General features: G+C 40.3%; 1 protein-coding gene across 11 annotated transcripts in view; it reads left to right on the forward strand.

The window, feature by feature from the left end:
- The window catches only part of LOC102397629 (synuclein alpha interacting protein), a 165,725-nt gene extending 152,269 nt beyond the window's left edge, over nt 1-13,456 (forward strand). For 10 of the 11 annotated variants that reach the window (XM_025293007.3, XM_025293005.3, XM_044947803.2 and 7 more), the window contains 2 exons: nt 1,041-1,111; nt 12,905-13,456. In XM_025293007.3, coding sequence (XP_025148792.2) covers nt 1,041-1,111; nt 12,905-12,989 — 156 coding nt within the window. In that variant the 3' untranslated portion in view covers nt 12,990-13,456. The remainder of the gene's footprint in view (nt 1-1,040; nt 1,112-12,904) is intronic. The other variant, XM_025293010.3, reaches the window with a different exon arrangement.
- Nucleotides 13,457-14,044: the final 588 nt, after the last annotated feature.

A 14,044-nucleotide genomic window follows, 5' to 3' on the forward strand; every position in this document is an offset into this window, starting at 1 on the left:
CCCTCAATTTTCCCAAGTAGTTTGATCATTGAGAATCAGGAGTTGTAGATGGGGAGGCATTTCTATAGGATTAGATTACAAAATTGATATGAAATTAGGCCCCTCTTCATCCCTGATTCTGCCTCAGGAAGAGTTAGTTCTCCTCATGTGACTGGACAGTTTATTCTTGAGCCCAATTAAACAGCATACAAATAGAAATTCTATTTCTAAAGACTTAAATACTCAGCTTTAGAAAGACCTTTGAAATGAATATGCCGCAGGGACCTCCACATTGGCATTTTATGACACAAGCCCCTAAGGAAGCCCTAGTGGTTGACAGTGCTTGCCAGCACGCAGGGGATGGCAGAGTGTGTGCCATGAACTACATTCTGTAATTGCATTTATTGTAAAACCACATGTTATAATCTGGATTTAACTCCTGTGAATAAGAGATACGAACATCTTTATAAGTAATGTTTCCTGCATGCTTTGTGCCTGCTATGCCCTTAAAAACATGGTATAGCAGCCAAAATGTGAAACCCTCTGTGAGATAGAAGGACCCAGAATATCCTTCATGGTAACTAGAGAGTCAACACCTGCATAATTTATTATTTGTTATAAGGTACAACCCCATTCCGGTGAGGTCTAAGAACTTTCCAGACTCTTTTTGCAGTACCAAAATCAAATTTTACTTAATATCACTCCAATTAACAGCACACAAATTTTAATTGCACGTTGATTTCCACAGAGTTGTCTTTGTTATAAAAGACTTTAGCATGTATTTGCTTCAGCTTAGAAAAGTCGCGTTTGTGCCCCTGAACACCAGGCCCTTTGGATTAAATATGTCCAGACTTACAGTGCTGGAATAAAACTCTTCCAGGTAACTTAACGGGTCCTCTCACTGAGGAGTCAAAGACCTCAGCAGCTCCCCACGCGCCGTAAAGTGTGTCCGAAGCTTCTATCCTTTAACCTGTCTCCTGCATGCCTCCTGTTTATCGAGACGTGTGCACGTGCTGAGCTTGTTGCATGTGTTCAGATGATTCTTAATTGCACCTCTCTAGGAGATGTACGGCAGCTGCATCAATCTTTCCTCTAACACGCTGATTGAAGAGCATCTGCATAACTATGCACGGTACGTGGTGCTAGGGGTGTATCCACAGCAGTGCCAGGCCTTCGCTTTAAATTGCATGACCTTTTAAATTGTGGTCCTTTTGCAGGCACTGACACCTAGGAAGTAGAAAATTCCGACTCCTCCCCCAAATAGAAGCTGGCAGATTTGTAACTGGTCCTTAGAAAGGGAGCAGGTACCCACCCTAATGGAGGGGCTTCATTCCAGTAGCAGAGGGCAGAGAAATCTACTCAGATCACAGACAAGCTGTGCTTCCCAGCTGACCTTGACTTTCAGTCTTTGTTTTAATGGTGGGCTTCCCCGGTAGCTCAGATGGTAAAGAACCCGCCTGCCAATGCAGAAGAGCCAGGTTTGATCCCTGGATTGGGAAGATCATCTGGAGAAGGGAATGGCAACCCACTCCAGTATTCTTGCCTGGAGAATTCCATGGACAGAGGCGCCTGGTGGGCTGCAGTCCATCGGGTTGCAAAGAGTCAGAGAAGACTGAGCAACTAACACTTTCACTTTCTTTCACATGAGTAAGTATAGAAATGACACTTCCTGCCATGGGTGGAGTGAGTCAGCCTCCTATCATAATCAGAACTTTGAAACTGAGCTGAGGTTCTTCATTGCTGGTTGTAGACTGAAAGCTCCCTTAGTCAGCAGTCTGCTGCCCTCAGGAGCTGAGGCCCTGCCATGCTGCAGTTAGTTCAGTGTTGAGGACTGCAGTGCTGGTCCATAAGCCAGGCTGTGAGAACCCACCACCATCAACACCAAAAAAGGCCTTTCTTCAACACAATATTTGTGATTCAGAAGGCATGGACTGTGTATACAGAAGGATCATCTCCAAGGTCCCCCCTGACTCAGGCTGCTCCTTGAGCAAAGTCCTTCTTCGGCATAGCTTTCCTTCATCCCCGGGATACACACAACTCCCTAACAGAGCAGGAGACGGGAGTGCTTAGAAGAGAGCAACTGACAGGGAGGTACTGCAGTCAAGTGCCTCTTGACAGGCTTATTCCAGGAGAGATAAACCCCTAACCCCCTTTCAAAAGGACTAATCCTCTAAATTAAGACTATGGCATGCCTTTTAGCACCCTTCCAAAATCCTCCAAAATGTTTGTGTGGAGATGTGTTTATATATAATAATTACAGATACACAAATACAAGCGAATGTGTTGTGGATATAAATGTTAGTTCAGAATTCTAAGGTGTAAGAAATGTCACTCTCTTTTTCTTTCCCTCTAAATCAAATTTAATCCACTTCATGTCTCCGTTCAGGCTAGAGGAAAAGTAAATCTGTCATTTTACAGGGTCCCCCTAGGGATCTCATTAATTCCATACATAAGTTGAAGGAAGCCCCTTGGAGCTCTGGTATTTACGGGTCACCCTCATTCTGCTCAGGTCAGGCTCGCATGTTGCCTAAGTCTGGGCTGCTTCCCACCACACTGGGGCAGGGCGTCTTGGCCAGTGCTAACAGCCCAGTGCCTGGGTTGGGAAGGAAATAGAAAAAAAATACCCATCCCCTTCCCAGACATTGGTATCAGCCCACTTCTGTTTCTCCCAGCCTATCTTGACCCTCCTTGTACCCTTCTGTGTCCACATCTTAGGTTCTGTCTTCTAGTACCTGGAAAATTCTGACTTTGTCCTTAAAGGGAAATCACCAATAATACTCTAAGGCAAGGAAGCACACAGGCTTGGGGAACTCCTCTGAAGCAGGAGGGAAAATACCTCTCATTTCTTCCAGGCTCCCACAGCACCTGAAAACAAGATAATTAGTATCACAGTAGATTCTCCTGCTAGATATATTTCATCCTGTCTTCTTACAAGCAGGGAAACAAAGCTAACAATCTACTATAATAGGATTACAGAAATCAGAGCACAAAAGGAGGTTATGAGGCTACTCAGATATCTGACAACTGGGTTAACACTTTCCTTCTCAGTTAAAGGAACAGTCCTTCTGAAGACTCAGTTTTGAACCTATCAGATTCACTGGCTTTATGTATTAAGAGAGTTTTCTTTCAGTAATAAAGAGAAACCCCAAAATTATAATTATAATTCAGTGTATTTAGATAAACATCCAGACCCCCTCCCCCTCCCTATCATATAAAACCATTGTGTATTTTATCATGGTTTTAGTTTGACATGTGTCCCATGAAAAGTGAAAATGCACTAGTTTGTTCACCATCGAGTGAAAAGTTTTCTCCTATTCACTCACCACACACAGAGGTAGGGAGGACCAGCCTAGTTCACTCCTTAGATAAAGTAAGGATGGCTATATCTAGTTGAAATAAAGATCCCTCAAAGAAATAAGCTAGCATGGGAATGTGAACATGTGAAATACCTATTTATTCTTGTTTTGCCTTGGGGATCCATAGTATGGGCATCCCACAGAAAGGGGGAAAAAAGGAAAAAGCTCAAGTGCCTATCTACCAGTGATGCCTTCAAATCTTGACCCAAGAATTTTCTTGAAGGCCACATGGTTCCTCTGGGGAGCAGGGACTGCCTGGGATCATGTAATTTTGGAAAGCAGTGGCAGTCATTGGGTTGAAGTTGGCTCTCAGCATTATGCCACTGGTGACCCTATCAGAATGTCCCTGGGAGAAAGAGAGGGGCAGTGGACCCTTCTTCCAGCCCTATCCTTGATCACGTTTTAGTTCCTAAGATTTTTTTTCAGTAAAGGAAAAATAGAGAATGAATACAACATTCTAATGTCAGCTCTGTGAGGGGGGTTCTGTTTGCTATTTATTTTTCCAAATTGGTCACAGTTTGATAGCAAAGAATCTAAATGTCTTTTCAATGCCCTTTAAAATTAGATTCAACTCTGTTACTTGGAATAGTTTTCCCAGTGTGTTTCAACTGCAGAGGATGACTTTGTTTATAACAGATTTATCTTTACTTTTTTTTTTTTATAAAGGACAAGTTGGTTTTAAATTATTACAACTCCAAGGGAATGTTGGCAGTTACTTATCTTAAAATGCCAATAAGACATTCATTTCCCAGAGTTTAAGTCTATGTGAGATCTGTAACACATAAAGTGAGCATCGATTCCAGTCCCTGATAGGCAGATGGCATTAACCCCTGGCCACCACTAGTCATATCCTCTCTGACCACAGTGGCACCATGGCCTGAGGGGTTAGCATCAGGAAGCCCCTAATCCTATCACCAACATGAGAGCAGACTCCTTAAAAAGACATTAAGCAATAAACACCATTAGTGTGGGTTTTACTGCCAAGGAATTAGCCACGCTGGGACTTATACATCCGGAGCCAAGAGCTAGTAGCACATATTTCATATAGATGTCAAGATTGTTCAACAGCCACTTCAGAAAGAGTGGTAAATTTGGACTGAAATGATGTGAAATGATGTAAGAATATGGCAGTGGTCATCTGCTGTGCCCAGTTGGAGGTTAGAGTTCAGGGTACCCCTGCTATGCATGTGCATACACACACACACACACACACACACAAACACATCTGTCCATATTGCCAGGAAATATTACTAAACAGAAAAGTGAGCCAAAGACAGGGAAGACATTGGGAACGTAGAGGTGAGGCCCTGGCTGAAACCTGTCCTAGGCAGTGTATACCCTCGGCCCCACTGAACAGCATTCCAGAATCATGATAGAAGATGCAGGGAGAACAAAAAGGAATCTCTGATCCTGGTACTAAAGCATTTTTGCCATCATTTCTCTGGGTATAAATCAAATAACCACACCTTAATCTTAAAATTTCTGACCTGAAAGTATTTTCAACTTTTAGAGATTCTTGAAGGGATAATTACCTAGTCATAGGAGTGTGACCAAACCAGCTGAGATTATGTTGATTGCATAGTTCTAGACTGAATCGCTGAGAGCAGACTGAATTTGGTCTGATTGGTCTGAACTGGTAAATAAAAATTTACCAATTTAATAGTTCAGAAAAACTTGTTAGAGTGCTAGTACTAAAAGGGGGTTTGGTAACCCTGTAGACAGAATTTCTGCCCCCATACTACAGTTTTATGTTCTAATCTCTGATGTGAAGTATATTTTTCTGTGTTTTTGCATCTGATATACTAGTTCTGGGGTCCAGAGCCTGGAGAAGTTGGTGTACCTGGGGTAACCACCTCTGCCTCAAAAATCCCTAGAACTCCTCTATTTCCTTTCCCTATAGCCTTCCCCACATTTGCCCAGTTTTCTCCTGCTCAGCTCTTGTCCCACCCACCCCCACCTCTGCCTCCCTAGGATTCACATTCATTTCATAGAGAAAACCTGTATTTCATACAGGTCCCTATGATGTGTCCCAATCTGGAACCATTTCTCCAGATTACATTCATTAAGTGACAGCATCTCCTTTGAAATGAGTCACAGTCCTGCATTGTTCTTGGCTGTTGCCTAGTAGAATCTTGTGTGTGGAGAAAAATGCCCATGTGATGGGGAATTGTTCACATGATCAGTACTTTCCAGTGTCTGGGCACAACTTAGCAAACCCTTTATAAAATCTGCCAGAGTTTGCAAGATTCATGAGAGTGTGATTCACACATGGAGTTTTTATTCATAAGTTCCTTATACCCTCTGGGAAAAGGAGAAAGCATATTCTATCATAGGAAGACAGTAGAACAAGGTTTAGTATCAAAATGTGATGAGTTGAGATGTAGAAGAAGCTATTGCAAATAAGAATCCATGTTCTAGCTCAAAGCACTGCACTTGGAAGGCAAGAAACGAACGTGTGGAACACCTAGGAGCTTCAGGTAGGAGGGGACAGAGGGGAGATCTACCTTGGAAACCAAAATCCTCCCATCAGAAATACACTCTTTCAGCATACTCATCTGGTTTAAGTGTACTCCCAACAGTTATGAACAAACAGTTCCCTTCTCCCTCCTCCACCTTCCTTTCCTCTCCCTTTCCCTCCCCCACGGTCCGGTTTGGAATCGTATAACCTCCAAAGGGGACAAGTGTAGAACCAGTGTCGTATTTGCACCACACATCTGCCACTGCTATACTGTCTTTGCACATTAAACAGTCTATAAACTCTCCTAAGCCCCTTTTAAAGAAGCCGTAAATCACTTGAGTTTTTAAAGTATCAGGTAGAGACTTTAGCCAAACATCTGGTATCTTCACTGAGAATCCCTGCTCCAACCACAGCCATCCAAGCTGTCCCTTCCCACCTGGAGGACAGTGTAGCTGTACGACTCTCCTGCATGTCAGATCCCTGGATTGCCAGTGTCCTTTGTTTCAATACTGTCGTTAGCAATTTTGCCGTGCCAGAATAAGGCATGTTCCTTCATTTAGCAAGAGAATAATCAAGAGAAAATTGAGAGGATGTAGTTAAAACATGGTCAACTCCATGAAAGGTGTAAGAACTTCCTGGGAGTGGTGACCCTAAGTAGTACCATCATACCCCAGTCTGTACCCCAGTGTCTAGTTTGGTGCCTGGCACAGGGTAGGGACTTTAGAATATATGAAGGAGAGGAAGCTAAAGAGAGGGAAAGGAGGAAGGAGAGGGGAAAAAAAAGACCAGGCAAGCCTGTCATCCTGAAGAAAGAATGGTATGCTCTGTAGAAGCCTGCTGCTGCTAAGTTGCTTCAGTCGTGTCCGACTCTGTGCGACCCCATAGACGGCAGCCCACCAGGCTCCCCTGTCCCTGGGATTCTCCAGGCAAGAATACTGGAGTGGGTTGCCATGTCCTTCTCCAATGCATGAAAGTGAAGAATGAAAGTGAAGTTGCTCAGTCGTATCCAACTCTTAGCGACCCATGGACAGCAGCCCACCAGGCTCCTCTGCCCCTGGGATTTTCCAGGCAAGAGTACTGGAGTGGGTCGCCCTAGGCCTTTTGATTACAAGCCTACTCCCCTACAGTAAGTTTAATATTGAGTATTTCAAGTATATATTTTTATTCTTTGAGCCAGAATCTCGTTTTTTAGAAGATAGGCATTTATAGATATGCTCTCAGTGAAGGTCTGAAGGTCTGAAGGAGATCACAGAAATAGCTAAGTCAATCTACCTATTTTGGCCATCAGTAGGAATATGTAGTGCATACTCATGGGCCATTTTAGACAGATTCTCTAAAATAACTTGCCATCTAGTCACCCTGGGCTGTAGAAATATGGAATCCAGGCACAGATGAGTCAGCAGGTTAGATTACTTGAAAAACTGTTACTTAAATTTAAGCCTTCTTTCCAATTTTGGTCACAGAGAATGTGATTTTATATCCAAAAATGAAATCAAGAGCAGCAAATTATCTGAATAACTCATGCCAGAATTACCCAAATACTTTTGCTTTTTAAAAAAAATTTGAATACTGGTTATTCAGGACTAAGTAATTGAAGGGTTCAGGGAGTCTTGAATCATCCTGATATTATTCAGATAAAAGCCTCAAATTAACATTTTACTTGGTATTGACTCAACTCTAATCATGCTGGGTTTTGTTCTGCACAAAGTGCTTTTAGTGTCTTTAAACAAAACACCCCTTATATTAAAGTAGAAATACTCCCTCAGTGTCTAAATTATGATGATATCCTTAGACTTTTTTTTAAAGTTTTATTGATTTTTATATTTTAGGTATAGGTATAGGTATGTGATAGTAACACCATATAACAAAAACTGGCTGCCCATGTGTCCAACCTCCCCTGTTCTCATTCCTACTCCCCTGAATCAGACATTTGCTTTGCTTTTAGGTGTTTTAACTAGTATTCTGTATTTCTCAATAATGCGCTTATATGGACTTTAAATTTTAGATATTATCTTTGTTGTCTATTGGCATCTTACTGTAGAAGATAAAAATGATAGCTGCCGCTTATAAAGCACTTACAATGTACCAAAGAATATTCCAGGTACTTCATGAATATTGACTTTTAATCTTCACAATGAATGACACAATATGGTAGATATTATTATTTATCCAAATTTTCCAGATTGGAAACCAAGACACAGAGAAATTATACATCTTGCCCAAGATTACACAGTACCAGTGGTAATAAATTATGTATCCAAGGTTTCAGCTCAGTTTGGTTCCAAAATCCATGTTCTCAACAATGAACCAAATTTGGCCAGCTCTGTTTGGACAAATTTGGCAACCAGCACTGCCCCCCATTTCAACACACACACATATACATACCTGCTTCCTCTTCCCACCGTCAATATAGTTGTATCACTCTTGGGAGTTAAATCAGTATTTGGCGTTTATTATTATTCAGTTCAGTTCAGTCGCTCAGTCATGTCCGACTCTTTGCGACCCCATGAATCACAGCGTGCCCCGCCTCCCTGTCCATCACCAATTCCCAGAGTTTACTCAAACGCATGTCCATCGAGTCGGTGATGCCATCCAGCCATCTCATCCTCTGTCGTCCCCTTCTCCTCCTGCCCCCAATCCCTCCCAGCATCAGAGTCTTTTCCAATGAGTCAACTCTTCGCCTCAGGTGGCCAAAGTACTGGAGTTTCAGCTTTAGCATCAATCCTTCCAATGAACAGCCAGGACTGATCTCATTTAGAATGGATTGGTTGGATCTCCTTGCAGTCCAAGGGACTCTCAAGAGTCTTCTCCAACACCACAGTTCAAAAGCATCAATTCTTTGGCACTCAGCTTTCTTCACAGTCCAACTCTCACATCCATACATGACCACTGGAAAAACCATAGCCTTGACCAGATGGACCTTTGTTGGCAAAGTAATGTCTCTGCTTTTGAATATGCTATCTAGTTTGGTCATAACTTTCCTTCCAAGGAATAAGCATCTTTTAATTTCATGGCTACAATCACCATCTCCAGTGATTTTAGAGCACAAAAAAATAAAGTCTGACACTGTTTCCACTGTTTCCCCATCTATTTCCCATGAAGTGATGGGACCAGATGCCATGATCTTCATTTTCTGAATGTTGAGCTTTAAGCCAACTTTTTCACTCTCCACTTTCACTTTCATCAAGAGGCTTTGTAGTTCTTCTTCACTTTCTGCCATAAGGGTAGTGTCATCTGCTTATCTGAGGTTATTGATATTTTTCCCAGCAATCTTGATTCCAGCTTGTGCTTCTTCCAGCCCAGCGTTTCTCATGATATACTCTGCATAAAAGTTAAATAAGCAGGGTGACAATATATAGCCTTGACGTACTCCTTTTCCTATTTGGAACCAGCCTGTTGTTCCATGTCCAGTTCTAACTGTTGCTTCCTGACCTGCATATAGGTTTCTCAAGAGGCAGATCAGGTGGTCTGGTATTGCCATCTCTTTCAGAATTTTCCACAGTTTATTGTGATCCACACAGTCAAAGCCTTTGGCATAGTCAATAAAGCAGAAATAGATGATTTTCTGGAACTCTCTTGCTTTTTCCATGATCCAACAGATGTTGGCAATTTGATCTCTGGTTCCTATGCCTTTTCTGAAACCATCTTGAACATCTGGAAGTTCATGGTTCACATATTGCTGAAGCCTAGCTTGGAGAATTTTGAGCATTACTTTACTAGCGTGTGAGATGAGTGCAATTGTGCGGTAGTTTGAGCATTCTTTGGCATTGCCTTTCTTTGGGATTGGAATGAAAACTGACCTTTTATTATTATTATGGCTATCTAAATAGTTATTACAGTAGATATGTGCAATGTACTGTTGCATTTATTTATGTAACTTTGTTTTCCTTGAAGATAATAATTTTGATTTTTAAGTATATAATTTCTGAACACTCTACTAGAGACAAAAACCCTTCTTTCAGTGCATTCAGACAAATCAGGTACCTCTCTGTTTCAGTCTATTCATGGAGACACCGTCTTTCCTTTGCCCCAGTCTAGATTGCTGCTATCTGGCAGTGCTACACAGCTGTAACCCTGCAGTTTCTTATATATATTATCCTGGGAATTGCCTTTGGCTTTTCCCCTGTGATTTCCTGAATCTGTCTTTTCCCTTTTTGTCAGTCTATATGCTTTCTTTGGTAAAGACAATTTGCATCCTGTGGAGGTGAAGGGATGCTAAAGGTTTTGAGGCCTTGCCTGCCTGAAAATAGTTTCCTTTTGCCCTCATATGGATTAGCACTATTTGGCTGGGTATAGAACTCTTGACAGAAAACTATTTTCCCTTAGAATCTTGAATAGATTATTTCATTTTCCTCTTGCTTCTAATGTGTCTGTCAAGAAGCTCAGCTTCTCCCTAATTTCTAATCCGTTGGAAGCTTTTATGATTTTTCTCTTTATCCCCAGTATTTTGATTTCATGGTACTTTGCCATGATTCTATTCTCATTTCTGGGGTGTGAACGTTCAGCAGGCTTTTTCAATCTGGAAATCTGTATGCTTTGGTACTGGGAAGTGATTTTGTACAATTTTATCCCCTACTGCTTTTCTGTTCATTTTTCTGAAAATACTGTTAATCTGATGTTCAACACACTGAACTGATCCTTTTCTAACTTTTTTCTATTTTTCTAAGTATTGTCTAACTATATTTCTCCTATTTTTATCCATACTTTTGCTTTTTCTAAAAATTCTTTCTAGGATATTTACTCAACTTTACTTTTCAATTTCTGACTTTTTATTTCTTTGATTATTGTGTTAATATTCAGTAGCATTTTATTGGTTTTCTCTTTGTTTTTTTTTTCATAGCACTAAGTATGCAAGACTTATTTAAATTTTATACTCAAATACAAATACAAATGTATATGTTTATCTTTCCTTCCTTTTTACAATAAAGATGGCATCCTTTACACATAGTCTTGCTTCTTGCTTTTTTTCATCTATCATTTTAGAGGTCTTTATGTATTCATTAAAGAGAGCTTCTTCATTCTTTTACATAGATATGTATTCTTTATTTGTATGAATGTATTATTTTTAATTCTACATTTTTGTTGAGATTCTGGTCTTGTTGATTTGTAGCAGCTCTTTATGTATTATAAATTATAAAAATTAGCCCTTTGTGATACATATAGCAAACGTTTTCCTCAGTTTTTCTTGTTACAGTTTTTTGAAGTTCTTATCACCCTTTATATTATCTCTATTCACTTTGACTGCTGTTTCTCTATTTATCCTGGTCTCTGTCTGTCATAGTAGCACTTTTCTCAAACATCTGGTGATCTCTAACTCATTCATATTTAAGAATAAGACACTAAAACTGAACAGAAGCTATGGCTTGTTGACTGGTAGGTATTGCATCACACAGACTGGTTAAGTACTAGGCTCTTTGGCTGAGAAACTCACTGTCAGTATTTGTAGGACTTTTCTTTTGGCAGTTGACTTCTCAAGATAAGGAAACTCCAGTCTCCTCCTAGGATCTATTAACCTACCTTCCAGGAGTCTTTGGGTTAAAGTAACAGGGGTGGGTTGACAATTGTGTTTTATAACTTTCACCTAATCCTATGGTTTTCACCCCTTCAGCTGAATTTAGAGTCTCTCTGGTCCATGCCTTGCAAATTGTAACCTGCGGTCTCTCTTCACATTGGGAAAGGGACAGTCAACTGGCTGCATTAGGTCAGGAAGGTAATCTGGGTATGAACTGGTACTTCCAAAAAGTTTTAAAATAGTCTTCCTATTTTCAGCACTCATACAGCACCCACTGCGACTTTCAGAAGTACGTAGGGTTTCTAGTTCCTGCATCATGAACATCAGTTTGTTGGGTTCCCTGACTGTAGGCTTAGATTTCTGCTTTTCCTGCCTGCTCTGCTAAATCAATTCCACATGTTCATCCATTTTCCTGTTTCTGAAATGTTATTGGCATTTTGTGTGTGTTTTCATCTCCTCTTCCATTTCCCTTATTCATTTAGGTTGATGCCTTTTCTATTCATTTGCATGTTCTTTTGTAAGAAAGGGATGATTAATACTATGTTTTCAGTCTATCATGCTTAATTGGAAGTTCCTAGAACATCTTTTAACCAACCAGGTTTTTCTTTCACACTCTTCCCTTTCTTTCCCGTGAACATCTCTCTAAAGTTCTGTTCAGATGAACTTTAAATAAAAATAAAAATTACAACTTTCAGACAGTGATGATGATTGTTATTAACCAGTCTAAGAATAAACTACATGATCTTTGTAAGCAAGCGTGATTTTGAGGGCCATAAAGCCATGCTTGGAGTTCTCCATTCAAATGTGGCCTCATGTGAGCAAGTAGCATTCCCAGAAACAGTTTGTTTTTGTCTGGCCTAGCAACAAGAAGGAATTTAGTAGGATGCACACTTGCTCACACTCAGAAGATAACTCCTGTCTGGGAGATTTTACACCCAGAATGGGACTAATATTTCAATGAAAATGAGTGCTTCTTCCCAGGGGAAATTCACATAAAAAGCAAAACTGTTCCCAGACTTGAGCTGGTACTTCTTTCCATAGATTTACAAGGTATTGAGTATTGAAGGGAAAACAGCACTATTGTTCCCTAGGCTCTTCTTTTTCCTATAGATATACCTACTTGTATTTTTCCACCATGCTACTACTCAGTAATCACACACCCAGAGCAAAAGCATTTCCTTTAAACTATTAATACTCAAGCTTACTGGAGAATAAAAAGTGTCACCAGTGAACCCCATGAATAAAATATAAATATCTCTTGTTTCAATTTAACAAGCAGTACTACTCTGCCTATTTTGTTTGACTGATAAAATTCATTTGACTGTAGAATTTTACTTGGATTCCAATCGGCATGATTGAGTAATTACTTCCGGGGCCAAATTTTAAAGTATCCATATAGTATGTTATTACATGACTATTCCTTTTATTTAAAGAGTGGTTTATATGAAAAAAAAATAATTTGCATTCTGGAATGAAGTGTTCTTCAGTGTGGTTTGTGTGAGGATAATTTCCATTTTGGGTGAGCTGTTTAGTGGCATTGTATTGTAACTTGACCATAGTTTTATCTAATTTTGGCCTTGTGGTTTGTCTTCCACTTAGGCATGATGACATCAGTAGAAAAATGAAGAAATCCTACAATACAAAGCATGTTGCTGAGCCAGAATCAAAAGAACTCTTCTTATAAATCACTTTTTTATTATCTCTCATTGCTGCCCTTTGGGCACCATTGGAAATTTCTGGACTGTCCTCTGTGGAAATAGAATCATGAGAACAATGCCTCACCAGCAGAAGACCAGACGATTAGGATGCCTTAAATTTATAGCACTAGCGTATATAAGACTCATTTTGGGGTGATATGTGTATGTATAACTTGTTTTTAAAGAGATGCAGTTTGAAAGCATGATTGGGCAAACGTATGTTTTTTAAGATTGATTCAACCTCCCCACAGGACATCCACCAGCCACTGACACCACTGTGTCTCATCAGTTGCATGGGTGTTTGCTGATGCTGGTTGAACCTCCCTTTCCCCATAATATGGGCAATTTGGGCTCAGCTTCTCCAGGAGACCAGATCAGTGCTGTTGTTTTCTGTCGAGTGTTTTTTTCTGTCGTTTCTACTTTTTGTATAAAGGAAATAAAACAATGTTAACAAGCACCTGTAAGCTTGGGGCACTTACTTTCTAATAAGTCTGTGATGTTCTGATTTCTAAGGGGCTTTAAGCATATTTTGACTGCTGGTATTTTATTTCAGGAACAAACTGCTCAGTTGAGCTGCTTTCCCATAGGGGTAAAATAAAACATTCTACTTTTCACTAAAGTACTAAAGGATCAAACGGGTATATAAAGTAAGTCAATTCCTTCTGTCTTATCAAATCTCAGTGTTGACAAGAGAAAATACTAATGACAGCTAAGGATTTAGCCCCTTCTTGGGTCTCTGTTTTTCTGCCTCCAACACATGATGAGGCCTGTCTAATCCCTTTAGGAGACAGTGTGGAGCCTGAGTTCAGAACAGCCCTATTGTTGATGCAGCTCTTTGAATCCATGTAAGAGTAAGTTCCAGATGGTTTTGTCCTATCGTGTGAAAATGTATTTCTGTTGCAACTTCAAGAGTTTCATTTTCAAAGCATTGGCATGGTCTGTAAGAGGCCTGTCAAGTTTTAGTTTGAAAGTAGTATGTATTCTTATCAGAAGAAGGGAGCAGTGTATGCTATTAGCAATTACTAGCAACGTTTCTGCCATC

Source organism: Bubalus bubalis, chromosome 9, assembly GCF_019923935.1.
Source record: "Bubalus bubalis isolate 160015118507 breed Murrah chromosome 9, NDDB_SH_1, whole genome shotgun sequence".
In the NCBI taxonomy this organism is placed as follows: Eukaryota; Metazoa; Chordata; class Mammalia; order Artiodactyla; family Bovidae; genus Bubalus; species Bubalus bubalis.